The following is a 13,641-nucleotide window of genomic DNA, read 5'->3' on the forward strand; positions in this document are numbered from 1 at the left end:
ACCCTGGAAACACCCCCATAGGCTGAGTAGGGACTTCAGGCCCATAGGGAGGTGGGTGCTGCAACTAGTAGCCCAACTTAAAGATCAGCAGGTACAGGAAGTGGAGAGTATGGCTTGTGGGATACCATAGATAGGGACCAGAGCTGTCTGAAACTTAGGCCTCTCTGCCACTCTCCTTCTGCAGTACAAATAACTACCTTCTACGGGGCCTGTGCCCCACCTGCCTACCCTAGGGTGTCCAGGAGGCTTGTTGGGTGCTGCCCAGACTCCTGGACCGGGTGGGGGAGGTTCTTTTCCCACCTCCCAGAAGGGAGGTGTTCCACAGGGTGGTTTGAGTGAGGCTCAGACAAGGTCCACAGAGCTCTGGTTGCAGCTGCCAGTTATAGCAAGAAGCCGGGGATAGCTAACTGGACAGTGGGCAGCAGTGTTTCCCTGCCCATCCACCCTGTCTTCCCATTGAGACTCCTCCTCGTATACTTCTGGTGTGTGGATTGAAGATTTCCTTATCAGGTTTTCCAGGTGCAGCCTGCAGGGCTTTGGGGAAGGGGCCTTTTGAATATTTAGTGATTCCAAGCCAGAAGGGTGGGAGAAAAAAGTTTGGTAGTCGGATATTAGAGAAACCAAAGGATTTGGGATCCAGTGTGGGTCACAGGTGATAAAACCCCAGAAGTAATTGATAGGTCCATGATGTAATGTTGGGTATACCATAGTTTTTTCTGAAATGTAATCTTTCTCCCCACAGTCACCCCCATTTCTGTTAAAGGCAGTAAGATGAATCTGTTCACAAAATAAGTTTCTTCATGTAGTGTGGCCTGATGGTTGCACAAGGTCAGCAGGAATAGTATTGACCGGACAGATACCTGTGACTTACGTACAGAATCTCAGATTGGACTTTAAGGCTTTCCTAGGCTCTAAAGCCAAGCCCAAGATGAACCACCAGTTTTGCCTGCAGTACCCACGGATTTGAGTACAACCCACGGGATTGGCTTCCTCTTCTCAAACTTTGTAAAGTATCTCAAGGTTCCTAGGCATGCCATAAGTAACATCCTTTCTCAGCCTTTTATCCAAGAGACCAGGCCTGTTCTTCCCACCAGGCTTTGTGGGCACCATGACATCAGCCTTAGATCCTTAAAGATAGCCACATCTGAAGTAGGACATTCTGTGTCCTACTTAGTATTGCAACCAGTGTTTCTAGCTGGGTCCTTTGTAAGGATGACACTCCTGCTAGCTTAGTCAAATATCTATTGCCACAAAATAAGAACACTGGCTAATCGTTTGTGAATCCTGGAAGGACCAAGAAAAGTATACCTTACCAAATTGCTGTGTGCTCTAGATAATTAAGAAAAAGTGTTTTCTTAAATCAGAAAAACGAAATTATCCTCACCTTTCCTTTCAGTACTGGCTAATTGTTTCTTGTTCTGACGGGACTTGGGATAGCAGAGAGCCACTGAGTTCTTTATTTGAGTCCGGGAAACATCAGTACAGTGGCGATCTTAGGTGAATTCCAGAGCGCTTTTCAGTCTTTCATGACTCTCCTGGAAGAAGTAACTTTGGACTACAGCTGATTGCAAATGCTTTGGTTTCAGAATTAAACATCTGCAAATCATAAAATATTTTTAAAAAACCATGGCTAAGCTCAGAATTATTAGTGATGCAGTTGACAGAAGCTTTTTACTTCTGTGGCTACAACGTTTTAACACAACAGCAAAAAATTATGACTGATAGCATACCAGATACCTAGGAATCTTAGACAATTTCTGCAACTCATATCAATAGCTGTAAATATGACCCAAAGAAGGATATGACCATGCTTCCCGTACAATAGAACACATCAATCTAATTAGTTTGACATCTGTCTTACAAGGCGAGAGATTCTTCTGAAGTAGGGGAACTCTCAGCCAGTTAACGATCAAAAGGAGTTTAGGATTTTTAGATGTTGTCAGACATGTCAGGAAGTTTAAAACACCGGTCTTTATTGACAAAAGGATTTTAAAGGCAAAATTAGAAGGTTGTGTAGTTATGACAAAAACTTGTCCCTTTTAATAGAAAACACTTAAGTAACCAAAGGTGTATCTGCAGACAACATAAGACACAATACTGTGTTTAGACACCAAATCCTTGTTTTGTAGGCCAGTCACCTACAGATAATTTCACAAGGCTAATAGTACATCACTGTACTAATACTGAAGCTAGTTTTTTAAAGAACCTTTTAATAAGTCTTAACTGGTTATGTAAGAGTCCTTTTCCGAAGATCCTTTATGCTTTCTTTTATAAATACCCGTCTGCTTCTCTTGCCACATTTTTCTCATTCTGGAACAACCAGTCATTCTACATTTGCACACAATAATTAACTTCTTTTTTCCCTCAAAAGATCCTTCAAAACTACTTATGACTAAAAAATACATGTGCCTTATACATTTTGCATTCATAGTTGTCTCCCTGTTTTCTAATGGTTTTAATTACATATAGTTGTTAACTCTTGAGTTTCTAAGACACCACGGGTTCTAGTGGAAGTAAGCACCTGAACTCTGTCCACGAGCTCTCCAGTGAGGGGCACCTTTCCTAACTAGAAATCTGCTCTTCCTCATCCCACAACTTCCACTGTTACTAGCAGACCCTATATGTTTACTTCTCATACTGTATGAAAATGGTGCCATGAGTATGTAAAATTATGTTTAGTAACTACTGTTTCAGTATCTTAGAAGTGACCCAGATAGTGATTGAATGTCTGTCACTCCATTTAACTTAGAATAGCTTTTAAGGTTGCAAGTCACCAAAAGGTCTTGGAAGCTTTGTGAGTACGTATCATCCATAAGATACAATTGTGGAGGAGTTTTATCTCACGCCTCCCTGACTGCTGGCAGTGACGCTGAACAGGAACTATGGTGAGGCACTGACAGCTGGTCAGTACCCTAAGTTACTTTTCTTGTGAATGAGGCAGGCAAATACCAAAAAGATAAATACAGTTATTCTCATTCTCTCCAGTACATTATATTTGTGGGTTGGATTTCTAGTTTTATTATCTTAAACATTCAGTAGAATTAACATGAGTTGTTTGACTAAACCCAGGTAGGGAAAAAAAATGTATATGAGGCTGACAATTCTAGAGATGTTCCTGTTTCCATTTTACCAACATTCTTCAAACTATTTTTTACCAAAGATTATTTTGGCTTGATCAGGAGCCAGTGGCTCACACCTGTAATCTAGCTACTTGGGAAGCTGAGCTTGGAACCACCGAAGTTCAGATAGTTTGTGAGACCCCCATCTCCAAGCTAACTAGAGCAGAATGGACTGAAGGTATGGCTCAAGCTGTAGCGTGCCTGCTTTGCGATACAAAACCCTGAGTTCAAACCCTAGTCTCACCAAAAAAAAACAAAACAAAACACTCTATGTTTTTGTATTTCTGGGATTTAGGAATACTGTCATGAGCACCCTTCCATCTTCAGGTCAGTGTGCATAGCACTGTAAGGGGTTTTACATGCTCTGGGAGAACACTGAGCACACAGAACAGTGTGCATACATAAACAGCTGCAAGCACCCTGGGACTCTCATCTTAGGATGTTCAGTCCTGAGCCAGTAAAGCAGCCATGAACTCACTGGTTTACATCCACTTGCATTTTTATCCAAATTGTGTTTCTGGCAAAAAATGAGAGGTTAAGCTTACTCACATGGCTAAAACTTCTGTTTGTGCCAAAGACTTACAAGGTTTTCATTTGCTCAGTTTCCAAATAAAAGTTTTCATCTCAAAGGCACAGAGAAAGCTTGTTCTCATCAGGGTTTGGGGCACATTTGCCTCTCATCAGAGATAGTCATCCAAGGCTATAGACTGTTTCAGGCAAGTGCCTGAGAGGACATCCATCAAGGTCATTTAGCCCATTTCCTTGTCATCTTCTGGGGGCTGCTTTTGGGAGACCCTGAACCCCTCAAGAGTATTGGTGTCAGGAGGGGCAGTCTGGCTGGAGCTTCAGGAAGCCATGGAAGGATTCAAGGAAACTGGAGGAAAGAGGAGGGCATGGGGTGGAAGAGGCCTCCAGAGCCATTCTTGGGGCAACTTAGGCCCAAAGGACAGGGAGAGGATGGACAGAGCTCATGTTCGTTAGGTTTCCAAAAGGGGATTCCTCTAACGGAAGTCCTTGTGAGAGGTCAGATGGGGAGAAGAGCACACACTGTCAGCCTGGACATTTGCTCCCAGTTAATCCAGCTTCTGAGCAGAGAGCTCTAAACACCGAAGTTCCCTCATCAGCTTTCAGCTGCAACAGACAGTAAATATGCCTAGCAGCACTGAAATCCTTTCTTCTTTTTAACCAAAAATACCTTTCTAGCAGCAGAACCAAACCATGTGTGATTTCACGTGTGACTTCATGGACAAAAGAAACTCCTTGAAAAGAGGACAGAAAGGCACACAGGGCCCATGTGTGTTCACAAGCAGCCCTGCAGAGGAGTGACGGGATAGGTGTACCCTGAAAGTGAGGAGCTGGCCAGAATTCAGCAAGGCCTGTTGGTCAGATTTTTCTTGGCATCTGTGTGACAGTCCTTAACCCCAGGGTTAGGGGAAGGTCTTCAGGGTAGAAGGGTGGGAGAATCCAGAGAGTAGACTCCTGGGGTTTGTGGCCTGCATCAGGGAGGAAGTGGGAGGGTCCCTCAGCTTCCACTGTTTCCTGTTTCCAAAGTGCCATGTTTGCCGCTTATCTCCAGCCTCTGTCATCTCAGTAAACTGGAGGATGGTGCACACCCTTGATTGAGGTCCAGGACAGTCACCAGGCCCTTCTCGGCTAAGCCTTACTGCCTCCCAGGAGCTCAGAGCAGGTTCTCATACCTGGTGAAACCTGATAGTTTCTCGCAGAGGGCTTTGAAGCAAGGCCTCTGCTCAGGGTCCCGACTCCAGCAGGAGCGCATCAGCTTGTGCACATTGGGTGGGCACTCCCGGGGGCAAGGCATGCGGTAGCCAGCGTCCACCCTCAGGAAGGCCTCGTGGTTAGACATGCCTGTGGCCGGGAGGACAAGAATTGCTGCAGAGTGGAGGTGTGCCACACCTAGCTATGCAGCTGTCCCAAGAAGCTGTCCCCTGCAGTGGTGACTGCCACTGTGTCCTGTGACCACCACCATGCCCAGGGCATTTTCCAGCACCCTGTGTACAGCTTGTGCTCTCCCCCTGGACAATGACTTCAGGAGGTGATCTCAGGCCCAGGACAGATGCCCCTGGATGCTCAGGGAACACCATGCCACTGGGGAAGCACCTCCCATCATCCCTGACAGCTGCTCGAGACTGCACCTCATCTGCCCACAGTCAGTGACACTAGGGAGCCAGTACCTGTGTAGGGCGTCTGCCCCCTGCTGAAGATCTCAAAAAGCAGAACCCCGAAGGACCAGACGTCAGATTTGATGGAGTAGTGCCCCTGGGAGAGTGCCTCAGGGGCCGTCCACTTGTACGGGATGTTGTGGTCATGGGAAAGATATATGTCCTCCTGCAATCAGGCCAGATGGGCCATGGGGGGCCAAACTGTGCCCTCCCCCTCCTCGGGCAGCTTGGACAGGCACAGGAGCTGAGGTCCACACTGCCCTGACCAGAATCTGACCCACCGCCCTGCTGCCACCAGAGGGAGCTGCTGCTAAAGCGGTGAAACTAGCGGCAGCCCTCCCCCTCCCTCTGCGCCCCCCTCCCCCCAGCTGGGGCTGGAAAAGCATGTCCCATCATATCCACGGCACCTACAGCTGGGCCAGGGTGGCTGTGAGCGAAGCCGTGTTGATGGGGCCACGCCTGCCCTACCAGGAACCTGTCTTGCCCATGGCTGGATTCACAGCTCTAAACCCAGAGGTGAGAAGCCTGCTGCTCCCAGCCTCCATCCTCCAAGGGCCCTACCTTGATGAACCTGGCCAGTCCAAAGTCCCCCACTTTGCATATATTGTTCTCCCCCACAAGGATGTTCCTGGCGGCCAGGTCCCGGTGGATATAATTCTGTGACTCCAAGTAGCACATGCCCTCAGCCACCTGTGACGCAATGTCCACTAGCTCCGAAACAGGCAGGGCTTTCTCATCAGACTCTGCAAGGCAACCAGAGGCCAGGGTCAGCTGAGCCGGCCAGGCCCAAGTCCTCATCTGCGTTGGCATTGCAGCTCTGGCTCCTCCTCCCCGGGGCAAAGGGCAGCAGGCCTGGTTTAAGATCAGAAGACTGGGCCGGCCTAGCCCTTCTGCAATTATGCATCAAGAGCCAAAGAGCAGTTCGTGCACCCACCGCCCAGCAGTTCTTTCTGGGAATCCAAGATAAAGCAATCTGAGTGCAAAGAAATGTGTGTTAGGACATTCACCAAGCTGCTTTTAACCATTGAACACTCCCAAGAGGCTTAGCAACAGGTAAAGGGCAAGATGGCTGAAGTGTATCTGTGCACTGGTGTTGAGACATTTTTTTCTGAAGGATTTACATCCTATGGAAATTACTTTCAACAATCAAGCTTATGTGAAAAATGTAGGCTACAAAATTCCAAGTTTAAGTGTTTCAAATGCTAGTGATATGTAAATACATATATCTCAGCCGGGCGCAGGTGGCTCATGCCTAAATCCTAGCTACTCAGAAGGCAGAAATCAGGAGGATCGCGGTTCGAAGTCAGCCCTGGGCAATAATCTCAAAGAAACCCATCCCCAAAAAAGGGCTAGTGGAGTGACTTTAAGTGGTAAGAACACTTGCCTAGCAAGCGTGAGGCCCTGAGTTCAAACCCCAGTGCCACCAAAAAAATAGAGATATACGTCCATCTCCAGGCACACAGACGTGCACTAAATCCCATTTCTCCTGCACTGCGACATTTCCTCTGAGTCTTATCTGAAACAGGGCAGCATCTCAATTAGCTGGCACAGTTTGTCTTTGATTTTGGTGTTGAAGGAGATGATGAAGTCCCTGAGTGGCTGAGATGTGTGTGGGTGTGACATCCACTGTGCATGCACAGGTTCAGACACCTGAGGGAGGGGCAGCAGGTCCCAGGGAGAGAGAAGCCAGAGGGCCAAGGTGGGTCAATGCTGGGGTCTGGCAGGCAGCATGGGACCGATTAGTAAAGCAGCCTCTGTTAACTGTGGGTGTAGGAATTGTGAGAGGCTTTTCTTGTCTGAACTCAGTTGTATTTTCCCAAGTCTCTATAATGAGAAGATGGTAGATTTGTCATATTTTAAGTCATAAACAAAAAAGCAACAAGCTTGACCAAGAGCTCCCTGGCTGTCTTGCATAGAAAGGGGGAAATCTGCATTTCCATTTGCTTCCTGTTTGCTAGTTTGCATGTTTCCTGTCACCTTTGGTGATCCTCTGTCACTCTTGCCCCTGGGAAAGGGGGACCAAGACCCTGTGCACTCACCCCGCAGCAGCTGCAGCAGGCTCCCCTTGGTCATGAGCTCTGTGATGATGTAGACGGGGTCCCCCACTGACGCCACGGCATACAGTGCCAGGATGTGCTTGTGCCGCAGCTTCTTCATGGCCTGGATCTCTGACTGGAAGGTGTGCTGGTGCAGGAGGTTGTCTGGGGGAACAGCAGCCTTGGTGGGCCACAGCCCCTTACCTAGTCCCAATGAGGAGGCCCTGTCCTCCTGCAGTCGCTCTGAGATATGGATGTCCTAGCAGGATGGGACCCAGGTCCCCAACCATGATACCAAGGCCTCCGCAGCCTGGTCCTCGGCACCCCAGGCCTCGTGTGTGGCATTTGCCCCTCATCATCCCCACCCAGCCCACTCTGCCTGAGCCAGGGCTTCCAGGCCAACACCTCAGGGTCTAGCTACCATGACTCCTAAGGTGTGGGGTACAGACCTGAGAGGCCCCCAGGTTTCAGGTGAACTTTTCAGATTTCCAGTGATTTATTTATTTTAATGATGATTTATTTTATTTTAAATCCTTAAGGTTTAAAATTCCTTCTCACAATAAATGCATGTAGGTAAAAACATGGGTGCAGATGAAAGAGATGACGCCCCCCGCAATGATGCTATGGGTGCCCAGTAGTACTGTTGGGCTCCACCCCTGGTGGGGTGAGGCCAGAAGTACCTGTTGTAGGGACTGGTAGGAAAAGGGCATAAGGTCAAGTGGAACCCCCTACCTGGGCCTACTCACCTCGAGAAATCACCTTGATGGCCACCCGGACCTGGTCTTTCCAGAGCCCCTCAAAGACCTCTCCGAAGTAGCCGGCCCCCAGCTTCTTGCAGAGCGTGAACTCCTCCCGAGGCCTCTCCCAGTCTGCCCAGTGGGGCAGTGGCTCCGACTCATGCTGGAGGAACAGGATGCTGGCTGTGTTGCCTGCTCGCTCTCAGAAAGGGTCAGCTCTGGACCTGAACTAAGTGGCTCTCATGACCCTGTGACTAAGTGACTCATGGCCCTGTCTAGCCTGGTGAGGTCTGAGTGCACTGCACAAAAATGCCATCATCCCACTCACCAGAGCCTGTGGCCCCACTCCAGCTGTCAGCCCCTGTGCGGGTGACCCTCCCCTCTGGCTGTTGGGTCCCCAGGCTTCCCGGAACAGGACTCTACAGTAGCACAAGTGACCTCCAGTGAGTCAGTGTGAGAATGTCCAGGCAAAGGGGACGTCTCTGGCCACTCCACCCGTGCTCTGCAGAACCTCAGCTTCTACTCCACCCTGGCTGCTCCTGAGTGACCACGTCATGAAGGGGCAGGTAGCCCTACCTTCCAGCAGGGCACTGTCAGCCGCAGACCGTGAGACAGGCTCTGGGCCTTGTGATAGTCCACAAGCTCGGACAGACTGGAGAAGGACACGGTCTCATTCAGATGCAGCCGGCCCCCCGCATGCCGCCGGATCCTGTAGTGCCGAACAGCCTGAGCATCCCGCACTGGGGGCGGGGCAGGTGGAGGGGCTGTGAGCAGGCACCCTGGCCTGCATGTGCCCCCAGCCCCACCTGACACGTGGCCCGGCAGGCCTGGGTCCACTGTGGGCTGGTGGGCTTTGCCCACCCTCCTCGGGGCCCTGTTCCTGCTCCCACCCAAGGCTGATCTTCCCAGCCTCTGTCTGGACAATAGCTGCCTGCATTCCAGCCATCTAGATTGTGGAGTGACAGGAGCTTCTCTCCCTCCTGTACGCCTTAGGTGCAAGGTTACACACAGGGACACCTGCAGGGTCAGTGCTTCCCACGACACATGGCCATAGGCCCGCCAGCAAGAGAGGATTAGGAAATCTCTATTCTGCTTGCTGCCAACAGAGAGCTAGATCCGGGCAAGGCTTCACCTTTGTGGAGGGAGTCAGGGCTCCTATGTGGCCACCAGGTGGTCAGGAAGGCCTAGAGATGAGGAGTCCAGCAAAGGTGTGCACAGGCGGAGGAGGGCAGGGACTGGTACCTGAGAGGACATAGTCAGCACCCGCCTTCTCGCTGACCCTGATCAGGAAGGTGCCGGTCAAGCTGCCCTCAGCCTGCAGTCGGTGCATAGCTTCTGAGCGGGAGATACGGCCAAAGAACCACCTGTCGGGGCAGGGCATGGTCTGAGCCCGACTGACCCCAAACCCAGCCCTACATTCACTCTGGACCTTCAGCCAACCTGCACCCTGCCCACTTGGAGTACCAGCCACCCTTGGCTATTGCCTCATGTTTCCAGCCCCCCACAGAGACCACTTTACCCATCGTGGACCCTGAGGTCTCAAATGGCTGGTTCTGGACACCAGGTCCTACTGACACAGAAGGGGCAGACACTGACCACCTCTTGTCTTAGATGACCCCTATCAGTGGATCAGGGCCCCCAGAAGGCCTGCTGTCCCTCACATGAATGCCCAGCCTCAACCTCTCTGTGGGAGCAGAACCACAGACACCTGCCCTGGTCTGGGGCAGCTTGGAGAAGGGCAGTGAGCTCCTGGTGCTGCTACCCCATTTGGAATCTCACATAGCCACTCACACATGCATAGATGCGCGGGTATGTGTACACAAATGTACACTTGCGGTGCACTGACTTGCACACACGTGTGCACTCATACAAACTCATGCCCAGACGTGTATACACTTGATCTGCATGCTCACACAAGGGTGGACACGTGTAGATGTGAGTGCACACTTGTATACATGCACTGACAGTTGCACAGATGCACACACGCTCTCACCTCACAAATATTTGCACACACTGGCTCCCGACACCATGATGGATATGCCTGGACTGTGAACTATAGGGTGGGGCCTGTGGGTTCCCCAGACAACCTCTGCCCTGCCCTTTTGTGTGCTCCACCCACCTGTGTGGTCCCCATCCAGCCCACCTCTGACACGGTCCCATTTACAGTTCCATGGGCTTATGATCCTCTGGTATGCGTGGGTTCTCCACACGGGTGATAAGAACAGAGTTGGGGGTCTCAGGAGCAAAGCAGCAGGGGGCCCTCACTGGGCCCTCCCCAACCCTAGTTCAGAGCCGTCTCAGACGCTGGAGCTCTCAGGTGGCTGTGGACATGTACTTCCTGAGGCTCCTGGGCATCCTGCCGTGTGGAGGGTCAGGGATGGCAGGTGGGGTGCCAGGAGAGGAGGGGACACCCCACTGCAGTGCCCCTCCCGCACCCATGATGGGCGACAGGTGTGTCACAGCAGCCTTCCTGCTCCCTTAACTAGGTCGCACATCTGGTTCTGGCTGTTTGGAGAGTAAGGGAACTTCATGCCCCCAAAGGCCCTTGGCCTCTCACACAGGCCTTGTCGCTGGGGGCCAGTCCCCGAAAGCCCACCCTGGACCCTTCTATCCTCGCTAGGTTCCAGTAGAGCAGTTCCCACAATTGAGCAGTGGCCATGGGCAGGGTCAAAGAAGAGGACCCATACCCAGATGACCGGCAGCAATGTGGCCCAGTCAGCACACCTGTGTACCAGGATGGTGAGGACCAGGGATGGGACTTAGTCAGATGTCCAGCCTTGACTGTGCAGCCATGGTCCCACACCCTCTTGACCTCCCCAAACCTGTCCAATGTCTTACCCACCCCCTGTGCCCAGGCAGCCACCCTATTGTAGCCACTGTTGCCAGCCCTCCATGGCTCATGGTCACTCACGGCTCAGACTCCACGGTCTCCTTCTCCGCCAGGTAGTTTTGGGGTACATAGCCCTCAGCCAAGGCACCACCTGCTTCATCCAGCAGGGTGGCCCACCACCACTGCTCCTCCTTCCTGGCCACATGGAAGAGATCTCCTGCCCGGAAGCTCAGCTCCTCATCTGTTCGGGCCTCAAAGTCCCAAAGGCCCACGTACTTGGGGCCCAGGTGGATCTGGTTCCGGGACACCATAGCAGGCACACTGGTAGGACAAGCTGTGAGCTGGCTGTGGACACCTGTATCAGGGAGGGGCAGGCAGGGCCGCCTCCTACAGACCAGCCCAACCTACTTCCTCATGACAGGCAAGAGGCCAACCACACCCAGTGCCCATAGAGGTGGCCTGTCCTGGTAACACCCTAAGGAACCTACTGTCCCCCGCCCAAGTGTCCTCATGACTTCCAGGGCCAGGCCAGGCTGGGTGCCCACATGTATCTACAGTGGAAGCCTACCAGCTAAGCAACCATGTGTCTGGACCTGAGCAAAGAAGCTGTGGGCAGGTCTTTGGAGGGGGCATGGAGCAGAGGAGGGTTCAGGGTGCCCACTCTTTTGTACCGGAAGGTTTCCTGTACTTGCTGGGTGCCTCTCCCAACTTAGGAAGCCATCTCACCCACTCTGACCAATGACAGAAGCTGTGATGGGTGTAGCAGTCCTGAGGACGGCCTCCCTGGGCAGATATCCACCAGCCAGATGCTGGCAAGACCCACCCTGGAGAGCAGGGGTTGCCTGAGTTGCGTATGAAGACAAAGCTGGTGGGGTGGGAGGCAGAGGGGGGTCTGAGGGGAGACCTGTGGACCAAAGTGGCACACCTGGGCCTGGACTTCTGCCTCTGCCAGTAGGGTTGCCACAACTCTGCTCCCCCAATGTGAGGACACTCAAAAACCCACCTGCTCTTAGAGGAGCGACAGCCCCCAGCACCTCCTGCTGGTCCAGATCTGGGCAGCTAGGAAGTCCAACAGGAGACCTGGGACATGAGGAGTCAGGGCAGCCACAGAGGTGCGGATGGACCTGGAGGGCTTTCTGGAATAAGAGGGTACCCATGGAAACATCTGCAGCCCACAAGCTCCAACAAGGACACAAGAGGGCGTCCAAAGACGGTGAGCAAAGACCTAGAAGCACCCACATCGCCAGGGCCCCCACAACCCCGTCACACTCCTCCCTCCCTCCTGGGCAACCACTTGTGCCCTGCCTGGCCCTGCCCCTTCCCCCATTCCTAGCAGCCCAGCTGTGGCCTTCCCCACACGGTAAACCCAAAACTCCAACAAAACTCCAACTCAACTTGAAACTCAGAACTTGAAGAACTAAGTCTACTCTTGTTCCCCAGGTGGCCCCCTGACCACCTCCCTCCCCTTGCAGATGCTACTGAGTACCCACAGGTGTACTTCTACCTGGAGTCTGGAGGACAGCCCCGTGTGGGGGAGGCGGCTGGGAAGGGGAGATTGCCAAGTCTAAAAGGATGAGTGGCCAGGGAAAATTGCATAGTAAATCCCATTCATTTGAACTCCTCCCCCTGCTTTTTTGTTTCTTTCAGTGGGGATCTAACTCAGGCCTCATGTATGCTAAGTAAATGCTCTACCACTGAGCTACAGCTCCCACCCTGAATTTCTTTTTAACTGAAAAGAGAAATCATGGTGCCATCCACCTACTTCATTTTGAGGTTAAGAATAGGAATATAAGGCACTGGTGGCTCACACCTGTAATTCTAGCTACTTGGGAGGCTGAGATCAGGAGGATCATGGTTCCAGGGCAGCCTGGGCAAAAAAAGTGAGAACCTATCTCCAAAATAACCAGAGCAAAAAGTGTGGCTCAAGTGATAGAGCACCTGTTTAGCAAGCACAGAGACCTGAGTTCAAACCCCAGTACTGTCAAAAATGGAACATGAGCTAGGTTTACAGTGTTCTGGTGTGGGAAAGGGCAGAAGAGGATAGAGGTCAGAGGAGGGACTAGCTGGGGAACAAGGACAGAGGTCAGAAGGGCGTGAAGAGAGGGACCTCAAAGTGAATCACCACCAAGCATTGGACAGGTCAGCAGCAGTCAGGCCCAGGAGGTCCAAGGACCTGCTCTGCTCCAAGGCCCCTCAGGCCTTGGGCCACTGGCCCACAAGGTGTCCCTGGGTGCAGACATGTGGGTGGAGGAAACTCCCCAACCCCTCCCAGAGACCCAGGAGGGGCAAACCTGCTCAGCGGTGGCTGACAAGACACCCAGGAATGTGCTGGGGCCCAGACAAACCTGCTTCCACAGCCCGGCTACCTGCAAAAGTTCCAATCCCGTCACATTCCTTCCCTCCAGGCCCTGTGCCTTCCGCTCCAGACTCACTGCAGGCTCCCCAGTCCCAGGGAAGGTCTTGGGCCCACACTGCTGCTCAGCATGCTGGGGAAGCACCGGGACAGGTCCAGCTCCACAGCTGGGCTCAAGACTTCCCGTTTCAGCCCTTCCTCTCCCCTCCCGGGGTGGAGCAGAAGGTCAGAGCTACAGGCTGAGGCAGAGGCGTGGCCCAGCTGGCCAAGGAGGCCCACAAGGCTCAGCCCAACCCCACTGCCCCCACTATCCACAGGGTCAGTGCCAGCCCCCCTCCCTACCGCCATGCTCCCTTCTAGAACCACCCTCTCCCCAGCCATAGCCA

At 52.2% G+C, this 13,641-nt stretch overlaps 1 protein-coding gene across 2 annotated transcripts; it reads right to left on the reverse strand.

Annotated features, from left to right (window-relative positions):
- Nucleotides 1–1,952: 1,952 nt before the first annotated feature.
- On the reverse strand, nt 1,953–13,200 carry Ptk6 (protein tyrosine kinase 6). 2 transcript variants are annotated; one of them, XM_074075142.1, is made up of 9 exons: nt 11,906–13,200; nt 10,984–11,257; nt 9,315–9,436; nt 8,649–8,812; nt 8,082–8,235; nt 7,339–7,500; nt 5,861–6,042; nt 5,312–5,465; nt 1,953–4,985 (listed from the first exon to the last, which is right to left on the reverse strand). In XM_074075142.1, exons 1-9 carry the CDS (start codon nt 12,141–12,143, stop codon nt 4,798–4,800), a joined length of 1,638 nt encoding a protein of 545 aa, XP_073931243.1. In that variant the 5' UTR covers nt 12,144–13,200; the 3' UTR covers nt 1,953–4,797. The 2 variants fall into 2 exon arrangements, with proteins under 2 accessions (XP_073931243.1, XP_020042755.1); XM_020187166.2 differs by having other exon boundaries at nt 10,984–11,247; nt 11,906–12,026.
- Between the last annotated feature and the right edge of the window lie 441 nt (nt 13,201–13,641).

The sequence above is a fragment of the Castor canadensis genome, chromosome 5 (assembly GCF_047511655.1).
Source record: "Castor canadensis chromosome 5, mCasCan1.hap1v2, whole genome shotgun sequence".
Taxonomy (NCBI): Eukaryota; Metazoa; Chordata; class Mammalia; order Rodentia; family Castoridae; genus Castor; species Castor canadensis.